Here is a 16006-nt window from a genome sequence, read left to right on the forward strand (position 1 = left end):
AACTGTTACCAGTTACTGTATTTAGTCACATTTTCAGATATGGTGACATTTATTGACTTTCATAAATCTAACAGTGGAGGAAAAAAATAACACATTTGGGAACAATACCGTCAACTTTTTGGAGTTTCAGACATAAATGTTAATTTTTTGTTGTGACCATAAATCAAAAACAATTTCACACTAAATTTCCACTCCCAGTGTCTAAACGTACTGAAAGCGTGGGAACCAGAGACAGTATCTACTGTTCCTTACAGAACCAAGTAAAGCAATCCACACCAAATCAATGCAGGATTGGCTGCAAACAGCGACGAGAAGCAAAACGGCAGCCTGAGGGTTTCAGTCATCAGTCCAGTTTCCAGGAAACACATTTAGGTAGAGAGGAAACCCCAGTCGTCATATAAATGTGAACTTATGGCAAGCTGTTTGTGTAGCTCATTTCTACCAGATCTTTAGGCTTTAATAACTTTGTAAATATCATTTTTAACCAGAGGTGGGTAGAGTGAGAGCAGCTCTACTTCAACATGTTTTACTCAAGTAAAAGTAAAAAACTGGGCAGAGTACCCAAAAAATTACTCAAGAGTAAAAAAGTATTTGGTAAGAAATCTCCTCAAGTACTGAGTAACTGATCAAATTATCAATCATTTAATATTTAAACATCATCAAACAGACCAAAATTTAAAGTGGAAATTTTGGAAAATTACATTTTTCAAAATTAGTTTCTTTCAATAAAAAAACTTATGAAACTTTAAGAGAAACTGCAGGCGTGTTTCTGGTTCCTGGTGGATTTTAGTTTTTATTTAAATTTTACTCAAGAGGAGAAATATTTTATAAAATTATTCCAGTAAAAGTAAAAATACAGTATAGTACAAATACTTCTAAAAGTTGTTTTTTTTTCCCAAAAAGTTACTCAACCAAATGTAACTGAGTAAATGTAACTAGTTACTACCCAACTCTGGGATTAACCAGCGCCACCTAGTGTTCAGACAGCAGAACAGAAACACCCTGCAGTTAAACCTCTCAGTTTCTGACTCATCTGTTTGTTTTCCAGCTTTAGTTTGAGGAGAGCAGAGAGCAGGGCAGAGGTCAGGGGTCAAACTGAGGGGTCAGCAGCAGCGTGAGTCCAACCCACAGTCCAGAGCAGTCCGGTGCGGGGCTTTCTGCAGGCGCGCACGCTGACCTGCTCAAACTTCCAGCCGTCCGACATGGTGGACACCATCTGGGTCAGCTCCTCCTCCTGGCACTGCAGAACCCGGTACACGTGTTTGGGTGGTACCTGCTGGGGGGGTCAGGGGTCATGGAGGGGGTCAGGGGTCGGGGGGGAACAGAGGACAGGGGGAGGACAGGTGAGACAAAGAAACAACCCAAAACACAACCGATAAGATTATTAAAGCTGAAGAGCCCTAAAAATGTCTGGGAGCAAAAATAAATGATTTCAAATGAATTTATTTTTTCACCAATGGCTCCTTGTGCTTCCAAAGCTCCGGGCGGCCATCTTGAGTCCCATCGATAAAATCAGCCAATCAATGTTTAATTTATTATGATTCAAAAGCAGCTCTGACAGCTGAGCTCTCAGAGTTTCGGCTGTTTTGCAGTTTTTGGGAAGTTTGTTCCACATTTGTGGTGCATAGAAGTTGAATGCTGGAGTTATTAACAAAATAAAAGTTATATGAGAATAAAACTGTACGACAATAAAGTTGTAATAATATTAGAATAATGTTTTAATTTTACCAGAATAAAATCGGGGAAATGAAGGAGTAATTTTATTAGGACACCTTCACAAAAAATAATAAAAATCATACAAACTTTCTAAATAAAATAACTTTTTTTCTCATAATTTTAAGATGTTCTAGTTAAATTGTGCCTTTATGCTGCTGATATGACTTAATCTCATAACTGTAAATGATTGTAACCTGATGGTGCAACTCAGAAGGAAAGATTGAAAATGTTTTCTGCCATTTGTAATCCTCCGTTAAAAAGATTCTTATGGTGAAGTGGCATCGCCCAGAAAAATGAGACGCCACCAAACACGAGGCATGAAGAGACCAGAAGCTGAAATCCCTGAATGTTGACATGTTTATCTGATGTTTGTCTGATGTTTGTCTGATGTTTGTCTGAGCGCAGCAGTGAGTCAGTCTCACAGGAAGTGGGCGTTTGTTTGAGGCTTTATGTAAGACTGAGGAAGAAAAGAAAAACCTTTCCTGGAGAAAAGATTCTGTTTGTGAAAGAATGAACATCTAATGTTATATAATGGCTCAGTGTTCAGCAGTATTTTATTATTTTTGTGCTGTCGGTGGAGTTTATGTTGTCCGGGGGCCGATTTTGACCCCTGGCTGATTTTGCGGTCGACTCAGTTTGAGGCTTTTTATTTTAAATTGAGTCAGAAATAGTAAAAACAAATTGAAAACTTATTAAAATATAAAGTATTTTGTTTTTATTGCTCCAAACGTTTTGCTGCAATGCAGAAACAAAATCTTACCAACTATTTCTGGATTCTGTTTCAAATATATCAATACATTTGAAATAAGTCAAAAGTAACTTACAGAAAACCTTCCAGTATGAAATATGAGCTTGTTTACATCAATAATTCCTTCATATGCAGATGTGAATTTACCTGTGTGGCTTTAGAGTCTCTCTCTACGATCCGCTCCTTGATCAGTTTGATGAGCGGAGTGATGTTGTAAAACTCAGCCTCCTCCAAAACGCCTTCGAACCAGAAAACAGCAACATGAGCAACGAGCAACATGAGCAATGAGCAACATGAGCAACGAGCAACATGAGCAATGAGCAACATGAGCAATGAGCAACCAGCAGTGCTGCAGCAGACGCATTAACCCGTCTGCGTCTCGCTCAGAAAAACTTTGGTTTAAAATTATTAGGATTTTAATGTAAAAATAACAAATGAAGATTTTTAGCACCGTTTCAGTCTTTTTCTTATAATAGTTGCATTTAATTTTTTCTATGGAATTACTAAAAATACCAATAATCATAAATCTATTTTCTTGTCTTTGGATTAGAAACTTTTTTTTTTTTTTTACATAATATTCACAAATAAACATTTCTAAATCCGTGAGAACATGACAGACCTTCCTCCGCCAGCTCCTTGTTGTAAACCAGTTTTCCGTGCCGTAAGTAGTTCAGGATGGGACCGAAGTAGGTGGGGTCTCTGTCGATGACGTAGGCTCCAGTCTCATCCTGAAACAGAGAAGAAGCGACAGAAAAACACGAAATATTACTTTACGTAGATGGATGAATGAAGGACGAATAGTAAGGTTTTATATTAATGATTTATTAGATTAAATTTAGTTCCAATCGGTGCGTTTTCTTCCAGTGTTGTAGTTGGGCCGCCGTCCAGGAGAGGGCGCCGCTGGTCATCCTGCGCGGAGCCAGAGAACAAAATGGCGGACCCTATTTAAGGATGGAACAGAAACGATCGCTAGAGTCCGGTTTGGGAGGTACAAATCAACTTTATGTGGTTCTGTTTTTAAATATAAACATTTGATAAACTCTTTCAGCTCTTCGTTAACTTCTCATTCAACTGTTACTGATGTGATCCGAGTTTGAGGATGTCAGGAAAAATGTAATACGGTGGAAAAACATCAAAATTGATTTTGCGGGCTCTCGTCAGTTAATGCACTTCATGGATAAAAAGTTTTAACATTCATTTAATAGCAACATGTAATGAATGTCTCGTTTTATTCATTTTTTCTATTAGAAAAATTAAATAAAAAAAATATAGGTTCATATTTTGTTATTTTCTGAACATGTTTGGGTTTAATAATGTGAGAACCACAATTTTCAGTTTTTTCTGTCAGTATGTAATACAGTTGACACAAAATGTTCAGATTTTAGTTAAATGGAAAGATGCTTATCAATGAATCGTTAGTCAGAATATAATTCAACACGAGCTTAATTCATTAATCAATAACTTGCATCCCTACTGGATGGATGGATTTTTCAGATTCTGTTTTCGTCTCATTTTTTCCTCTGAGCACCAGCCTCTATTTTTATCCCAGCAGCTGGAGGAGAACTTCCTGCTGACATCATTTCCTTCTGGAAATGTAGGCTGAACTGGAATCAACCAGCTGTGCTCCAGGATCATCACTGGTACCACTGGGTTGGTACTGGTGGTCTGATCTCTGTGAAAGCCGCCATGTTGGCTGAAATGAAGCAGGTTAGCTGAGCTCACACACATCAACGACCCGACTCCAACATGCCTTCACATTCTGTTACATGGGAGAAAAGTGATGGTCTGATTTTCGCTCTCGCTCTGACTGAGGCTGAAGTGCATGAATATTTTTCTGCTCTATATTTAGAGCCGAAGCAGTGAGAAGTCCTTCTCTCTTCATGTGACTGAATCCTTCGGCAGGCAGATAAAAACTTTGGCCTCAAGCTGCTCTTTTATTTCGAGCTTCAGCACAACAGGCTTGTTTGCAGCGAGTTGCATAACCTGGGAGAACGGATGAACACAGACAGGTTTTCTGTTAACCTGGGATTAAAACCAAACCTTTCTAGAGACACAAAGAGAATATTATTTAAACTTTGTAATAAACTACAAAGTACTTTTTATCCATAATGTAATAAAAGTATTTTAAGAGCAGTAGTGCAAAGTATTTCAGACTATAAAATAAAATCACACAAAACTAAAAGCAGGACTTTAACAAGTCCATTTTAATTAATTACCTGGATTTTACTATCGTGAGGAATTCTCTGTACTAAAGCTGGCAGAAAAGGGCTTTGAATTGAAAATGTTGCTGATTTTGTTGATGTAGGGTTTGATTAAAATGTGATTGATTAATGAGACCATGCAAACCGTTGAGCTGCAGAAATGGAACCAAGCAGAAATTTAAGAACAGAAAAACTTGATTAGTCGGCAGAAAACGTGTCGAATGTCAACATCAGAAACAATCAACGATGTGGTCAGCCTGCAAAAGTGACTGTATAAAATATGTCCATTATTTAGTTGATCTAATAAATCTCCGTTTTCCCTATCAAGTTACAATCAGGTCTGAGTTAAATAATGAATCAGGACTCGTCACATCAGATCCAGCAGTTTGTAAGACGAAGAAACAGAAGAAACAGGGAGGAGAAACTGGGCAGAAAGACTCAGCAAAACGGAAAAAAAATTCAGCAAAACGGAAAAAAAATTCAGCAAAACGGAAAAAAAATTCAGCAAAACGGAAAAAAAATTCAGAAAACAGTTTTAGAAACGTTGGGAGGGAATCAGAGACTCTTAGTGAAACAGGATGAGAGAAAACACAACATGTGGGATGAGCTGGAAATCACTGTGATTAGAGGGAGAAGGGGCCTGATAACACACACACACACAGACACACACAGACACACCAACACACACACACGAACACACACACACACACAGACACACACAGACACACCAACACACACACACGAACACACACACACGCCTCCTAAATAAGCAGAGCTGCGTCATCATGACTCGACGTCGTGAAAACGTCCAGCGAATCTCTCAGAATCAGTTTGTGGTTCTGGTCGGCCCGGTTACCCCCAGCTGTTCTGATTGGAGGGGTCAAAGGTCAGAGGTTGTGATCCATCTTTAATACAACGATTCGGTCCGGTTCGTTTGGTGAGCTGTGAACACAAATCGAACTCTGAATGTTTGCTGTTCCTGATGTTGGGGAATATTCTGTCAGCTGGATAATCTACTGATATTGATCGCTTGTTTATGATAAATATTATTGATACATTTCTCCAGCTCTACTCTGATCACACAGCAGAAATAGTTAATATGTTTAATAATCGCGGCATGTCATGTGACTGATTTCATCCTGGACCAACTGGTTCTGGTTCAGTTATTTCCTTCCTGTAAAGCTGCACAAACACCACAGTGACCAATGTTTGAACTAGACCTTCTGTTAGCTCTGCTGTTAGCTTAGATTAGGCTGCGCTAGAAAAATCACGAACAATTGTTTATATATTCATTCTGCTGTTTTGGTCTCAACTAAATAATTTTTTTAAAGGACAGTTTTGTTTGGAGATTTGATAATCCATTTTATTTATTAATTTATGAATATTTAAAATGTCTGCCAGGTCCAGTATTAAATATTTGTTATAATTTAAAGTTTATTGATCTTTGAGAATGTGTTATGTATTATTATTACCATTATATTACTGGAAAATGACACTAAAACAATAATATTGTCATTTATTGCTGTAACTTCTGGGAGAATTTTTCATCCAGGAACATTTGTTATCATGTTGGTCCTAGTTAAATCCTTCCTGTTACCTGAAGCTAATATTAGCTGTTAGCACGTCTGCCTGCTGCTGATTGGTCCAGCTCTTATTATTATTGGCTTTTCTGTATATTTAACGTCGATATCGACCATCAGGACAAACTTGTTGTGCAAAATATACTGCTACTGTTTTATCTCTCAGTGGTGGTCTATGATAAAATATTAATAAAATGTGAAGTTTGTGGATGACAGCAGGTGGTAAAACATGAAATCATTAAAGTGTCTCTGGTCAACACAGCAGGCGCCTGATGATGCATTCAGGAGAAATCTGTGCACTTGGTACTTTTCCAGACTATTTTGGGACAGAAACCTTCAGACTCACAACACAAAGATTTTTAAACAGTTCAATAACAGACTGCAGCCAGGAGCAGGTCTGTCATGATAACTAATTTTACTGAGTGATTAATTGTCTCAAAACTTATTACGATAAACGATATTATTGTATGAAGACCTTTTTACACTGATTTAATGGAAATGACATAATAATTCATGTGATTTCCTGCCAAAGATAGATACACTTTAATTTAAAAAGAACATTTAACACTGGAACTGATAAACAAAACAAAACAACCAAAAACTAAAATAAAATGGATTCTCAGTCTCCATTAACAAAAATGAATAAAAACACCAAAGTGTAAATAAATACTGGATTCAACCAAAAGAGTTCAGATTATGAAGTCTGTAAACCATATTGTCCTTCAGTAATCATTAGATTTAAATAGAGAAGATGGAACATCGACTACCTGATGCAATAGTTCACACTACACGTTAGTTCACTCCTACATTTTCCCCTTAAGACAATCTGAGAACGTTGATGTTCTCAGATTGTCTCTTAATTTCATAACCGATCATCCTGTAGTGTGTGGTGTGTTACGGTAGATCGTTGTGGCGCTCCGATCTAAATCAGGGGTTTTCCCCACTGGGAGCTTAACGCAGCCTGTTGAATGTGACAGGTAGCCAATCAGAAAGCCGGATTCTCCTCCTGCTTTCTGAGGGGAAATACAGAGGAATCCCAAACAGCTGACACGGAGCAACCCGAAGTCCAGCGGACATTGGAGATGATATGTGGAAACAACATTAATGTTTATAAAACATTTGGTGTAAAGAATATAGAAATGATGAGGGGAGGAGTTGGAGCCAAATTGGTACCAGTTGATGAACCCGGTAACTTTTCAGCTGTTCTTCGTTAACGTGACATAAAAAGGTTCTAATGATTTTCATTCAGTCAGGACGTTACACTGACACTAGAGACACATGCACTGCAGGTAGATTGTAGTAAAGCATTGATTAATGCCTGGTTTTAAAATGACTTCACTGGACTTGGAGCCATTATTTTGTGCCCATTGTTGGACACCACACGGCCCGATGGAACCCGATGGAACCCGATGGAACCATGGAACGATGGAACCGATATACCTAGGATTTCTGTGGGCTAATGTGTGATCTCTCAGGTTTTGAAAATGGGCCGACAATCGGCCGACAGCTCTAAGATGGTGTAGTGTGAACTGGACATTACACTGAGGAAATGAGGAAGGGAGGGTCAGTGGAGAGCAGCGGAGTTGAACCTTTTTTCATTCAGTGTCATCAACAGAAAGAGAAAAAGGCTGGAAGAGACGATAATTAAAATGAGGTTGATAGTTTTAAATTATCGTATTAATTGATTTATCGTTTATGGCAACTGGAATAACCAGGACAGCAAATATTTAGCAGCATTTTCATCTTATCTGGATATATTTCAGCAGAAGAACCTCTGAGTGTTTCAGATGATGGTCTGGTCTTTTGCTGGCAGCCTGGAAATCTGACCTTCCTGGTGACTGAGGTTAACTTCTCAGGCTTCCTGGTTGCTGAGTGGAAGAAAATGCAGCTAAATGCATTATCATTGCTAAATGTAAACGCTCTTCTACTTCTAGCTGGCTCATGCATCCACAGGCAGTTCTCCGGATCCGTCACTCCGGCCGATCCAAAGTGTTCACGGTCCATTCAGAGGTTAATGCTCAGAATAAAACAGATTTAAGTAAAAGCAGAGCCTGTATCAGACTAAACTCGATTTGGGTTTGGAGTTCGTCTCGTTCTTCAGATGAGCAGAAACATCAACCAGAGCATTAAACCGTCAGTCCTTCTGCCACATTTAGCAAAACTACGTTTGCTTCACAACAAAGACACTAAATCCCTGCAAATGATGAGCGTTACAGCCTCACGCTTAAGATCATGTATCTCTGAAAGAGGTGGAAAAACTTTGACTAAAAATCAGGAATTCAGAAAAATAATGAGGAAAAAAAAATCTCAAAATTCCTTGCAAATATTTCTAAAGCACCAGAAAATCTGTGATTTCAATCACAAAAATTATATAAAAATTGCAAAATCCTGGTGGGACTGCATAAGATAAAATAGAAATAAGCTTTATTGTTCCTAAATTTATAATGTAAATTTATTAGATTAAAATGAGTTCCAATTGATTAAATAACATTTACTTGGACCTTTTTTCAGTGTGGTAGTTTGGCCTCGGTCCTGCAGGGGGCGCCACTAGTCATCCAGAGCTGGTACAGAAACAAAGATGGCGGCCGTTGCAGAGGGAAAGTCCGTTTGGGATGCGAGATGATTTTTATACGGTTTGGATTTTAAATATTGACGCTCAACTAACTCCTTCAGTCTGGGCTAAAAGTAATAATGTGGAAAAAACACAATTTTCTGTTTATTCAGTCAGTATTTAATACAGCTGACACAAAATGCTGCTAAGATTTTATGACTTTTCTATTTTTAGCATATTAAAAACAGACCACCCTGTTATAAAAAGATTCTTGATACAAGAGAAAACTGAACTTCAGATGAACTCAGTCGTTAACTTGCAGTTTAATGTACAAAATGAGTGAATATTTGAGCATGAAATTGAGAATAAACGCCTGGATGTGAACAATGTGCTGCGTTTGCTGGTAGCGGTGCAGCTGATGAAAGGTGCAGCTGATGAAAGCTGCAGCTGGTGTTTCTGTGACATGTTTGTGTTCTGCTGCGTCTTCAGGTTGAGCAGAGGGAGCTGAGGGTGCAGGACCCCTGGGGTTTCTGTTTCCACTGCACCCAGCCTGGTTCAGCTCCCACACTTTACATCTGGATCCAAATAATCACATTTATCATAAAATCGAAACATTGGAGCAGATCTGTGTGAATTTTTGAAAAACTAAACATTCCAGTTTTTAATTGTTGATTTTCATGCAGCCAAAAACCAACAAGTTCTGAAGTTGCTGAAAACTTCAGTTCAAGCAAATTCATTTTAATTTTAATGTGTTTCCTGCAGCCATTAGAAATGTCATCAGGATAAAAACTAGGGGCGGGAATATTTTACTAGATAAGGATTTAATTTCTGATTTCCGTTCTGATCTGTTGGTCCAAAGCAGAACAACAAAACATCTTTTTCTCATTTACTAAGTTTTAAATATTAATCCATGCTTCAATGCTGCAGTATTTGTTTGCTAGGCTCTAGATAGAATATGTTTAAAGATGATCATGAATGAAACAACATCCTGAGCAGAACGGAGAGTTTAACCCCAGATTCTGTTTCCATCATCATCATTCAGAAACCAGGAAGGTCGAGAAAAACTAAACTTCTCCCTGTGGTTCTGATGCAGCGGACCGAACCATTAACCTCATAAAGCTCCTTAATGATGCATGAGTTCAAGATGTTCATTTGTTTGAGTTTGTTTATAGATCTTCACTAAATATCACTAATTCTCATATTTCCTGCTGCTGCTGCGCTCTGAGGATGAACTTCAGGTCATCAGGTAGTTCATCTACCACGTCGTCGTTAGATGGTCTCACTCTGCCGAGGTTTTCACCGTCAGTAGAGACATGTCGCGCTCTGTGAGCCTCGTCCACATCAAAGGCTGCAGCATAAAGGAAACGTGCAGCATTAATGAGATGCTGCAGTCCTTTCAGCGCGTTCAGCTTCCATGTGACTGGCAGGCGCATAATAGGTTTCCCTCAACGTCCCCATAAGATGCCAGCTGCACGGATACCAACTGTGCATCTCCCTGCAGGAGAGGCAGCACGTGTTCATCCATCTGAGCCCAGCTACTTACACACACACACACACACACACACACACACACACAGAGAGAGAGGAGAGAGAAACTGACTGCACACACACAATATTAGCTCACATTCAGCCTACACAACACCAGCTGGGCATTTCTGCAGCAAACAGGAGGAATCTCTACCAATTCCACCAGTTGGTGGCGCCACACGTTAAACTGGAGCACAACCAGTATCTTCCCATCATCCCAGTCAACCAGAAGGACGAGTAAAGCTGCTGGATGCTGGAGCATTGAAAAACATTTAACAATTAAAACGAGATCAGTTTCCTTTATCTTTAACTTATTCTGAAGGACATTTGTGTTACAGAGACTTCATAAAAAATGTATTTCTTATTTCTGTTTATTTTGAATATTTAACATGTCTTCCAGTTCCAGTGTCAAATGTTCATTAGAATTTAAAGTTTGTTGATTTTTGAGAATGTCTTCTTGTTTATATTACATTACTTAAAAATGGTTTCAAAACAACATTATTGCCGTTTATCACAATAACTTTTGGAAAACTTTGTTAATTTGACAAACTGCTCTAAATGTGAGAAAATGAAACTGATGCTGAAGAATTTCCAGTCCTGTCTTTGGCAGACGGTCGCTAGTTAATGCTATTATAACAGCCATTAAAGTGACAATCAGAACTATTAATTACTCAGTTTTTAAATAACTGTATGGCTGCATGACACAACATTCATAACCCCCAAAAACATAAATACTGCTCTGGAAGAACATTATATTTGTAATGCAGCTCTTCAGGACGTCGGTAGTCACATCCAAAAGTGTGATTTGTTTCGCTAAACTGCCCACAATATCAGCATTAATACATATTTTCAAGTGTATTCATATTTATTTATCAAACATTGGATAAAAATAGCAAAAATAATCTGACAATACAGACAGTTTGTGGGATTTAAACATCACATAACTGGAATTTATTGTGACAGCAATAAATCTAAATTCATATAATAAATTTATCATGATAAATGATAAAACCATAAATGCTCACCCTGAGTTCTGTCACGTCTTTGTGTGGCTGTTCTGAATAGTGCAGGCATTCTGGGATCAAGGTTGTGTCATCCCCATCTCTTTTCATGTATCCATTTTTTTCTCATATTTCGGGATCAAAAGTGACCAGGCCTGTTACGGCAACAAATGTTGCTGGACGATATGTTCTCCCAGAAGTTATTGCGATAAGCGATATTGTTTTGTGACTATTCTCACATTCTCAAAGATCAATAAATTTTAAATTCTAATGAACATTTGACACTGAAAGACACTTTAAATATCCAGAATAAATAAAACAACAGACAAGATGAATTATGAAGTCAGTGTAAACAAAATTGTCCTTCAAAATGAGGGCTAGTTGAGACCAAAACTCCAGTTTTGGTAGAAAGAGAAAAATAATAAACCATGCAACTGAAAATGGAACTTAAATTATCATGCAATTTATTTATTACTTATTGTGAGCAACAAATAATCAGACAAATTATTCCAAAGGTTGGTCAAGCTGTCAGTTTCACTTTTAAATATCAAGCATGCCGATGTGAGTGAAGCGTCTGCACAGCCTGGTGTGAGATTGAGCAAAGCTGTTATGCAACGTAAAGGAAAGTCAGTGTGTTTTTTCCTGTGATAAATACGGAGACTCAGAGTTCAGGTCGCATACAAAAACATTTTGTCCAAAGTTTACTAATACTAGCTGATCAGCTCCACTCTTGATCCATCTGTGATGTCATCCACGCAAACAGGCACCACCAAATTAGCTGGGGGCTTTATTGTTTAACATCATGTTTTAAAAACTTTATATTTTGTAAAACCCAAACCCAGTTTTCCAGCTGCATTTCTTCTGTCAGTCTACATTAATTAGTGAAAACGAAATGCGCTGCAGGACGGTATCTTTAAACTTTTAACCTCAAATCTTTTGTTGGTGCTTTTAAGCTACTGGTTAAATAGCTGTGTGGTAATAACAGTTTTACTAAGAGAATGAAAACAAATCAACAGCTGATAGAGATGTGGTGATAAAACAACACTTCAAAGCCAATAAACACTCCACATATTGATAGATATTAAATGTAAATGTCCCACAGGACCTGAACACATCACCTCTGCCACCTCTGCGAGGTCATTGAACTTCCCGTGCATTCTCTCTTCATAACTCCTTGTTATTTTGTGTAACTATTGTGCCTCACCGCCTTCCCAGGATCAGCATTTCCCGGCCGGACTCACCGTGTCGGAGTGCAGGTCCTGCTGCTGGCACAGCCGGTACAGGAACGACGTTTGCTCCTTGAGCAAAGTCTGCCGCGTTGTGAGGAACACCGTTCCGCCGACGTTCAGCCGGACCCACTTGCCGTTGTCCCCCCCGTGGGGGATGATGACCGAGCCGTTGCCGATGCTCTGCCCCGCCGTCCCGCCGGGTTCGGAGGCTGCGGAGGTCGCGCTCTCCCCCGCCGCCTCTTTGTCTTTGTTGTTGTTGTTATTGTTGTTGTTGCTGTTGTGGTGCTGGGTCCCGCCGGGGTGCGAGGACGGCGCGGCGACGTCCGCCGGTTCCCGGACGTCTTCTGCGGTCGTTGCCATTTGTTGGAAACCCAGAGACACACGACGTTCAGGCGGACGAACCCGACTGCTGGCTCCGCTCCTTCTGTCCGCCAACGGTAGCGCAAGCCCCGCCCCCACGCGGCACTAGCTCAAACATTAGCCATGTTAAAGCTTCTCGAAGGCAAACATTCTCCTTCCGAAAATGCTCTTTCACAATAAGAGTCACATTTCCGGGTTTAGATCCGGGTTTAGATAGTTACGGTAACGATGTGTATAACTATGATGACTTTCTGCTTCAAGCCAATGAAAACACGATATTCAAGATTAAACATTTACATTTTAATACAGGAATGCTGATTTAATTGAAAACAGAGGTTGGTAGAGTTTACAAAAAATAAAAGTAGCAGTACTTTAACATATTTTTACTCAAGTAAAAGTAAATTACATAAGTAAAAAAGTATTTGGTAAACAAAATAAAAAAATTCAATATTAAGTTACTGATTAACTTATCACTCATTTAACATATAGACAGGCCAAAATATATAGTGGAAATTGTGGCATATTAACGATGAAAATGACAATAATTCATATAAATAATAAAAAATAACAATCAGGCAAAGAAAATAAGTAAAAAGTACAGCATAGTAAAAATACTCCTAAAAGTACATTTTAACAAAAGTTACTCAAGTAAATGTAAATGAATAGTAACCTGATAAACATTTATTTTACATTCTATATGGCTACAGTTTTATGTTTTTACTCTATGATGAATTACTCGTGGTAAACATGCGGTTGAAGCAGCTTTTTCTACTTCCACCCTGAACGTCCACAGAGAAGCTAACAAGCTCAGTCACGTCGCACCTGGGGGACTCTGCAATCACGATGTGAAATCATAGCAAAGGAATTTAAAAACTTGCAAACTTGACTGAATGTGAAACTTTAAAGGGTGATAAAGAAAACCAAAATGTAGGGACTGTTGAAAAGTGTAAAACGTTCTCAATTATTAAATTCTTAGACTTCATATTTTTCAATAAGCTTTACAGAGTAACTAAGCAACAAATTAAATAAACTTTGTAAATTGGTTTTTATCAAGGCTTTCTTTATGTTTTATGTTTAATTCTGTATTATTAAAACACCTCAGTGCTGCCCTCTATGGGTTGGATGTAGAATAGATCTGTGACTTTATACTTGAGCCTCATTTTTACCAAATACTTTTTACTCTAATTTATTTTCTGGGTCAGAAACTCAAGAAGATCAGCAGGACAGGAAGGAGGTTTGAGAAAGACAAAACCTCTAAAGAGTTTATTAAAACTGTTAAGTCACTTGTTTGCTGTGTTCAGTAGAAATTGTTTTCAATGTAATTGAAAAATGTAAAATAATTTTTATACAGAAGTAACTTCATGAAAAGACACAGAGGTAGAAACTCCTGAGGGTTAAAGAATAACAAGGGCTACTTTTTACCAGTTTAATGAAAAAAACTGAACATCAGAACCTCGCTGTAGCTAGCTAACAGGGAGAGCTGTTAGCTGGCTATGGCTAGCTAACAGGGAGAGCTGTTAGCTGGCTATGGCTAGCTAACAGGTGGAGATTTTAGCTGGCTGTAGCTAGCTAGCAGGCAGAGCTGTAGCAAGCTAACATGTCAGGGCCGGCGCAGCGTGGGCTTCATGATGACGAAGGGAAACGTGTAGGTTTCTGGGAGACCCTGATGAGCCGTGAGGTTGAAGGACCTCCAGGAGAACGGGGGGAGTCCCCCCTGGGTGGTGGGCCCATTTACGGCCTCGGCGGTCAGCTGCAGGGCCATCTGGTAGTCTGTCACCTGGACAGAAAGTAACTCTCCTCAGTGGAAGTTTCTGGTGCCCAGCTTTGAGGTCATCTGCTACAGAAAGCTTCATCTAAATCACAGAGTCTGCAGACGACCCTGTAACCAGAATCTGTTGTGACAGCTCTGATCCGCTGATTTGATTTACTGTAAACACTCTTACTCTGCAAATGCTGATTTACTGTGATGCAGCGTCAGCGCAACATCACTTCAGAGAGGGGACCAAGCTTTTGAAATGTCAGCCTTCATCTCATTGGCCACCACTCCCTATGGATGTTTAACACCTGATGGTTCAGTAGATTCAGTTTGATTTGGAACCAGAACTCCATCATCTGCTCCACCTGCAGCTGCTGTGGTTCTGACCCAAACCAACCTGTTCCCCTCCTGGCCTGTGGGGGCGCTGCACCAACAACCACTGAAGGAAACCACACAAAAACCTCTGAAGACACTGAGAGCAACTTCCTTCTTCACCAGATGGAAACAAGATGGAGGCGTCAGATTTTAGTGTTGGAGGATTTCTCTTTAGTCTTTGGTAAAAGTTTTGGGTAAAATACTACAAGCAATTTTTCCTGTTAGCGCTAGGCTAGCGGTTTGTTTTGGATGTTTTTCCAACAAATGTAGCAGTTTTGGTCCCAATAGCGGAGAGTCTACTGGAGCCTCAGTAGGGAAAACAACCTGCATACATTTAAAATGTTTGAGATTTAAGATGTTCCGGCCATAATGGAAACAAAGGCTCTGACCTTGGTGTCATAGCAACCTCCTGGGCGTGGCCTCCTTGGTCTCAGGTCGTTACGGCAACAGATGGTTTTACATGGATGGCCCTTGGAGTAGGGATCTCTCTTATAGTCTGGAACAGAACCGGATTGGGTTTTAGTACTGAATGTCTGCATAGTCGCTAAAACGATACGTCTATTTTCAGCAAACAAGTTAGAAATGTTGAGAGGAAAATAATGGATAACAAAACATTTTAGTGACGAATGAAGAGATTCAGTTTCACCAGCAGCAGAGTTTATGTAGAGGTCAGCAGAACCCAGCTTTTATTGTGATAGTCCACGTCTGTTCATTGTCAAGCTAATTTGCATATTAGCTAAATGTTTACCTTTGACCTAAATATTTAGTTTTAAAATTAAATGTTTAGTTTTGAAAATAAATGCCTAGTAAAGTTAAATATCTAGTTAAATATTTAAATTTGACCTAAATATTTTGTTTGCAAACAAACAAAATATTTACATATTTAGTTCAGAATCTAAATATTTAGTTCAACAAGTTGGACATGTTAGCTTTAACTAAATATTTAGTTTAGGAAATAAAAA

At 38.9% G+C, this 16006-nt stretch overlaps 2 protein-coding genes and 1 long non-coding RNA gene across 8 annotated transcripts in view; 1 reads left to right on the forward strand and 2 right to left on the reverse strand.

Moving 5' to 3' along the window:
* Window positions 1-5261, forward strand: part of LOC122822813 — a 5874-nt gene extending 613 nt beyond the window's left edge. Inside the window, exons 2-4 of one of the 2 annotated variants that reach the window (XR_006369232.1) lie at window positions 3329-3452; window positions 4014-4171; window positions 4314-5261. This is a non-coding gene — a long non-coding RNA (uncharacterized LOC122822813). Of the gene's footprint in view, window positions 1-3328; window positions 3453-4013; window positions 4271-4313 lie in introns of those variants that run through there. The other variant, XR_006369231.1, reaches the window with a different exon arrangement.
* The window catches only part of kctd17 (potassium channel tetramerization domain containing 17), a 20158-nt gene extending 7123 nt beyond the window's left edge, over window positions 1-13035 (reverse strand). The window contains exons 1-4 of one of the 5 annotated variants that reach the window (XM_044101756.1): window positions 12566-13033; window positions 3084-3192; window positions 2612-2703; window positions 1130-1276 (exon numbers count right to left, since the gene is read on the reverse strand). In XM_044101756.1, coding sequence (XP_043957691.1) covers window positions 1130-1276; window positions 2612-2703; window positions 3084-3192; window positions 12566-12913 — 696 coding nt within the window. In that variant the 5' untranslated portion in view covers window positions 12914-13033. Of the gene's footprint in view, window positions 1-1129; window positions 1277-2611; window positions 2704-3083; window positions 3193-12565 lie in introns of all 5 variants that reach the window. The other 4 variants (XM_044101753.1, XM_044101752.1, XM_044101755.1 and 1 more) reach the window with 4 other exon arrangements.
* Window positions 13036-13263: 228 nt separating this feature from the next.
* plbd1b (phospholipase B domain containing 1b) overlaps window positions 13264-16006 on the reverse strand; it is an 11298-nt gene continuing 8555 nt past the window's right edge. The window contains exons 10-11 of the mRNA XM_044101751.1: window positions 15434-15540; window positions 13264-14690 (exon numbers count right to left, since the gene is read on the reverse strand). Of these exons, the coding sequence (XP_043957686.1) occupies window positions 14514-14690; window positions 15434-15540 (284 nt within the window). The 3' untranslated portion in view covers window positions 13264-14513. The remainder of the gene's footprint in view (window positions 14691-15433; window positions 15541-16006) is intronic.

This window comes from Gambusia affinis, linkage group LG20 (genome assembly GCF_019740435.1).
Source record: "Gambusia affinis linkage group LG20, SWU_Gaff_1.0, whole genome shotgun sequence".
NCBI lineage: Eukaryota > Metazoa > Chordata > Actinopteri > Cyprinodontiformes > Poeciliidae > Gambusia > Gambusia affinis.